Below are 5,774 nucleotides of genomic sequence, written 5' to 3'. Positions count from 1 at the left end.
CGGTAGTCATGTGCTAAACGAGATCATCGCTGGAACAGCTTCACGTTTTCCTACGAGTGCGCGTACACGGCGCGATCAGCGTAGCTTTATTTGTGTTTGGTAGACCTTAGTGCATCAGTTCGTCGGCTTTTCGCACACATCGCCTGTAGTCTACCATAGTGTGTACTTTTACAAACGACAAAGATAAGAACCCAAAAAAACACATCAAAGCGGTGCCATACCTTAACCGAATTCAAAATGACGATCAACGAAAGAACCTCGTTGTTGCCCAAGGAATACCAGAAGACGTACATCATCCCCATTCCTCAGGATGATGAGAATAATAATGTTAGCAATAATAACAACAATACGGACGACAATGGCGTACTTAGAGAGTAGTAAGTATATGGTCCTTGAAGTTGTTTCATTTTCTCTCACAAGAGCATACACACCGTGAACTCATGTCAGTGCACCTGTCCAATCTGTATAACATTTAGGGACAAGTGTAACGCCGGTGGACACTTGTGAAGTTTCTTTTATCGATGCCTTTATCTCTGTGAAAATGTTCTACCTCTTGTACTCTAAGTGAAAGGCTTTGGAGCTAACAAAGTGGTTCCTTCCATTCCTTATCGATGTTCATTGCGTAGCTCTACCAACCTACAAACCGCACGCTTCCAACGTTATCGATGATAAAGTACCGATGTACAAGGATAATAAGTCTACAACCTGTATCAGGTATCTTCTTTCTACAAGCCGCCTTTTGAACCCATTTTACAGATGATGGATGATGCACGGGGTTGTCTAATTGGCAATAAAAAAAACCACCATTTTGAAACGTTGTCTGGAACGTCAGCAATTGACCCATTTCCATAGCTTTCATTTCAGTGTGCACCAGATAGATAAATCTTCAGCGATTCATCACAAGACTATTTAATTTGCTACTAATAGCAGACAAGAGGAAACAAACTTTTTGTCTTCTTCTTTAATTGAATACCAAGTGAATTCGTAAAGCTTGTTTACGAAAACAAGAGATATGCGATTTCAATCCTATGCACTCAATCCATCACTAAAACTAACATCATCTAATATCACTTCAACTTTCTTTCCTCCATTTCAATCACTTTCAGCGACAGCTGCGCATTGACGAAGGATGAACTGAATAAGTACATTGACGATCCGTGGTGGATAAAGATGCGATACGGATGCTTTGCCTTCTGCTGGGTCGTCTGCCTGATAGCGCTGGTCATTTCCCTCTACATAGCTGCCGATGCACTTCAACATGATCAATGTGGTACAGAGCCAATAATTAACGGAGAAATCAACCATACACAAACGACATCATTCGTTTCCGAGGCCACAGGGAGCCTCCTGGATATCGAAAGCTCTGCGACCACAACAACCACCTTGGTGTTTCCTTTGCTCACGCAACAGGCCACATGAAATGAAGCTATCATTGCGTGCACCGATATGTTATCGCTGTGATCTTCTTTATTAAGCTTTTTATCACAAGAGTTGTAAATAGTACATTGAATCATTATTTAGCGATATTTTGCTTTACATCGAGTTGAAGAAGACCACAACTCATCAAGTCATAAGTCTTAATAGTACACATCGGCTCACCGAATCGAATTATACTCATATTATTTTAAATTGTCTGAAAATTTCACAAATTAAATGACCTAGCATCACCAACCAATTAACTTCAGGTTAAGCGATATGTTACAACATTTTTCAATTCTAAACTGCACCGTTGGTTAATAGATCGTATTCGGTGTTTTATATGCTGTTTAGATTTATTTTTAAATACCTCCTTATGATAGATGTTTTAAAAATATTTTAATTCGTACTTACGGGAGAGATGGACAAAACGAGAGATACTTTACTTGAAGCTACAGTTTATTGTTGATTGTAACACATGTATTAAACCAAATATTAGAATGACTTCTACGTAATATGAATGCATTTATGATGAATTGGTAATAAAGTCAGACATGAATCTTCAAAATTACGTATTTGCTTGTCTTGTACATTCACCAAAAATCCATTATCTGGTAATTAGAAAATCTTCCCTTTTATCTTTGCTTTGATAGCTTCAAAGATTTTCGCATTAAAAATTTTAGAATTCGTTTGCAAGGCCTTTTCTACTTTTAGTATACTGTCCCACCCTTACAGAACAATAGCATAAACGTTCCTTCTTCGCAGAATCCCTCAATTTGGCTAACTAGAATATTTGAACGTCTAGATGGGGAGAATGGGATTGAAACCAATAATATTAATTGAAGAGACCAAGTATCACTGACTATCGAAGGCAGTTAGGATTTTCGGATGGAAGCTTCTGCGGAAGGATCTCTGCTGTGAAACCATTCGGCTTTTCATCTAAGTTGTTTATTTTCATCATTTACTTAATTGATTTACTTTTATTTTATAAAAGCTTTTTTTACATATTAATATGCAAATTAGCTCAACCAAAGTATCGGTAAATGTGGCACAAAAAAATCCAACAGAGCAGAGGAATTAAATAAACTTCTGAGTCAATCGAAACTGTTTTTAAATTTTACGCATCTTACACATTATGACGAATCATTTCATTAATCTTAGTTTGAATCTGCCGCTCTAACAGTGTATTGATAGTTTTCTCAATATTAAACTGCCACTTACATGAGCTTGGATTCACTAGGCCAGATCCATTTGCACCACACTGTACTCCGTGGCTACTCGGTAATGCCATGGCAATAAAATATCCTACCCCTTTGGAAGGTACAGAAACCTGAACAAGCACCGCCCAGATTTACCCCTGGAATCTACTCTAACGATCGTAAAATGTGTTGCACTGATCCGTTACCGTCTTTGGTAGCACGTCATAAAGATAAGCCTGGCTTGCCACATTTGCACTGTACTGTGTTCCATTGGTGGTGCACACAAAACATGCAGCCGCAACCATACGCATCCACATTTCCAATACAACACGCATTACAGGCTACGCAGCATATGAGCTACCAAGGTCGACAAAAGGAGCGAAAATCCAACGGATGCTCGCGAACTAACGCCCGCGGTTGTCGTTTCTGGGGCGAGAGTGGTAGGCACTGATGAGGCTTCGGTTAATGGAGGACTTTCGGTTTCCGGAGGGACTTCCGTCTCCGGACGTAGAGTTGTTGTTTCCGATTCCTGCGTTACTGGAGCTGTCGTTGTTTCTGGTTCCGGTGTTACGGGAGTCCCTGGATCTGGTTCCTGCGTTACAGGAGTCTCTGGATCAGGTTCCTGCGTTACAGGAGTCTCTGGTGCTGGTTCCTGCGTTACAGGAGTCTCTGGTGCTGGTTCCTGCGTTACAGGAGTCTCTGGATCAGGTTCCTGCGTTACAGGAGTCTCTGGTGCTGGTTCCTGCGTTACAGGAGTCTCTGGGTCTGGTTCCTGAGTTACCGGAGTCTCTGGATCTGGTTCCTGCGTTACAGGAGTCTCTGGTGCTGGTTCCTGCGTTACAGGAGTCTCTGGATCTGGTTCCTGCGTTACAGGAGTCTCTGGATCAGGTTCCTGCGTTACAGGAGTCTCTGGTGCTGGTTCCTGCGTTACAGGAGTCTCTGGATCAGGTTCCTGCGTTACAGGAGTCTCTGGATCTGGTTCCTGCGTTACAGGAGTCTCTGGTGCTGGTTCCTGCGTTACTGGAGTCTCTGGTGCTGGTTCCTGCGTTACAGGAGTCTCTGGATCAGGTTCCTGCGTTACAGGAGTCTCTGGTGCTGGTTCCTGCGTTACAGGAGTCTCTGGATCAGGTTCCTGCGTTACAGGAGTCTCTGGTGCTGGTTCCTGCGTTACAGGAGTCTCTGGATCAGGTTCCTGCGTTACAGGAGTCTCCGGTGCTGGTTCCTGCGTTACAGGAGTCTCTGGATCAGGTTTCTGCGTTACAGGAGTCTCTGGGTCTGGTTCCTGCGTTACAGGAGTCTCTGGATCTGGTTCCTGCGTTACAGGAGTCTCTGGTGCTGGGTCCTGCGTTACAGGAGTCTCTGGTGCTGGTTCCTGCGTTACAGGAGTCTCTGGTCCTGGTTCCTGCGTTACAGGAGTCTCTGGATCTGGTTCCTGCGTTACAGGAGTCTCTGGTGCTGGTTCCTGCGTTACTGGAGTCTCTTGTGCTGGTTCCTGCGTTACAGGAGTCTCGGGTGCTGGTTCCTGCGTTACCGGAGTCTCCGGTGCTGGGTCCTGCGTTACAGGAGTCTCTGGTGCTGGTTCCTGCGTTACAGGAGTCTCCGGTGCTGGGTCCTGCGTTACAGGAGTCTCTGGTGCTGGTTCCTGCGTTACTGGAGTCTCTGGGTCTGGTTCCTGAGTTACAGGAGTCTCTGGGTCTGGTTCCTGCGTTACAGGAGTCTCAGGTGCTGGTTCCTGCGTTACAGGAGTCACTGGTGCTGGGTCCTGCGTTACAGGAGTCACTGGTGCTGGTTTCTGCGTTACAGAAACCTCTGGTTCTGTTTCAACTGTGTATGTTAAAATAAGTTGATGGCATTGATCAGCTTTGGCCAAATTTACTCAATCACTTTCAGCGTATGGGAAACTTAAATACGTTACATATGAAATTACTACTTTCGCAGGTTCACAATACATACCCCGAACAAAGTTCGCAAAAGTGCTTGCTACACGGGAATGATCGCTCACTAGACGGTTGATAATTATCGGAGCCCTCCTAATTGGGTGGGGATAAAACCGAAAAAGGAATCAAAAACAACACCACATTAGTTAACACGTTTACACCGAGCTCCACTGGCAGTAGAGTTCACAACGTTCTTGCCCTATCCATACCTCTTCTCCACATCCACCGGGACACTGGTAACCACTGTCACGATCACCGCCAACACAAACGCCACCGCCCGTAAATCCATACCGATTCTGTCGCGATCAAACTTCTTTCTAGAGCCGTCTCTACGATGTATCTTCCTTTCGCCTCGCTAGTTGAACACGAACTGCACGCCGGTCACGGTCAGTACCTGCTTTTCAAGCCATGGCTCTCTAGCAATCGTCAATATCAACTGACGCTTAAGCTATCGGTATTGGTAGCGGGCCCCACTTCACCCGAGTCTTGATAAAGTTTCGATATCACCAAGAGGTGGGGATGCTTTACCCTAGCGACAAAGTAGAAACTCACCGGAGCAAGAGCCATCGTCAGAACGACAACCACATCAAGACTACCCGCATCCGGGCATCAGCTATCCGCACAAAGTACATCCTGGTGTCTTATCTGGCAAAGCTTCTGACACCGTCCCCAATAGAGGATCAATACCTATGGCCTGCATGACACACACAACCCTGGGCGTAACAGGCCGCTATCAGTCCATGGCCATGGTCACCTGGTAACCCGGTACCGAAGTGAATTCCGCCAGCACAACATCTGCCCTTGACAGTGTCGAGCACCTTTGTGCACCGGATATCGATCGCTCCAGGGCCCGCCACGTGTCAAACGCATCCCTTTGCCGACTTGCACATCGAGCTTGATGGGAAACTGATAAAAAATGTAAAATTATAAAGCATTGGAACAGAGCGCTTTAGCAATGTGCGAATTTTCAAGTGCCTCATCTTAACCGACTGCCGATCGATATTGGGGGTAATTGGTACAAACAGCCTTGTGCAGTTCAATTACTTTCAGTTTTATTCGCATGGACAGTCGCAAGCCCCGCACAGCTACATTATCGACCGATAAAACTCGCTAACAGGATGTTCTCGCATTTACTGTGATGGCACAGTGACATTTGAAATCAGTTTGGGAGGGTGCGAATGAAATGTCGAGATTTTATTTATGACCGCCCGTATCGGGACGT

The 5,774-nt window shown here is 44.9% G+C and overlaps 2 protein-coding genes across 2 annotated transcripts; one reads left to right on the top strand and one right to left on the bottom strand.

Moving 5' to 3' along the window:
• The first annotated feature begins 220 nt into the window (after positions 1 to 220).
• On the top strand, positions 221 to 1,419 carry LOC131284886 (uncharacterized). Its single transcript, XM_058313744.1, has 2 exons — positions 221 to 377; positions 1,107 to 1,419. Exons 1-2 carry the CDS (start codon positions 238 to 240, stop codon positions 1,417 to 1,419), a joined length of 453 nt encoding a protein of 150 aa, XP_058169727.1. The 5' UTR covers positions 221 to 237.
• A 1,530-nt stretch (positions 1,420 to 2,949) lies between these two features.
• Positions 2,950 to 4,841, bottom strand: LOC131284885 (proteoglycan 4-like). Its single transcript, XM_058313743.1, has 3 exons — positions 4,762 to 4,841; positions 4,569 to 4,645; positions 2,950 to 4,439 (listed from the first exon to the last, which is right to left on the bottom strand). The coding sequence occupies exons 1-3, from the start codon at positions 4,839 to 4,841 to the stop codon at positions 2,950 to 2,952; spliced, it is 1,647 nt and encodes a 548-aa protein (XP_058169726.1).
• Between the last annotated feature and the right edge of the window lie 933 nt (positions 4,842 to 5,774).

The sequence above is a fragment of the Anopheles ziemanni genome, chromosome 3, assembly GCF_943734765.1.
Source record: "Anopheles ziemanni chromosome 3, idAnoZiCoDA_A2_x.2, whole genome shotgun sequence".
NCBI lineage: Eukaryota > Metazoa > Arthropoda > Insecta > Diptera > Culicidae > Anopheles > Anopheles ziemanni.
The sequence above is the reverse complement of the archived record's forward strand: the minus strand, read 5'-3'. Positions and strand labels throughout refer to the sequence as shown.

Coding starts and splice junctions, on each gene's coding strand:
- LOC131284886 (XM_058313744.1), top strand. CDS start 238: ATGACGATCAACGAAAGAACCTCGTTGTTGCCCAAGGAATACCAGAAG. Junction 378..1,106: donor AATGGCGTACTTAGAGAGTA/GTAAGTATATGG, acceptor AATCACTTTCAG/CGACAGCTGCGCATTGACGA.
- LOC131284885 (XM_058313743.1), bottom strand. CDS start 4,841: ATGGATTTACGGGCGGTGGCGTTTGTGTTGGCGGTGATCGTGACAGTG. Junction 4,646..4,761: donor CCGGTGGATGTGGAGAAGAG/GTATGGATAGGG, acceptor CCACCCAATTAG/GAGGGCTCCGATAATTATCA. Junction 4,440..4,568: donor TTTTGCGAACTTTGTTCGGG/GTATGTATTGTG, acceptor TAACATACACAG/TTGAAACAGAACCAGAGGTT.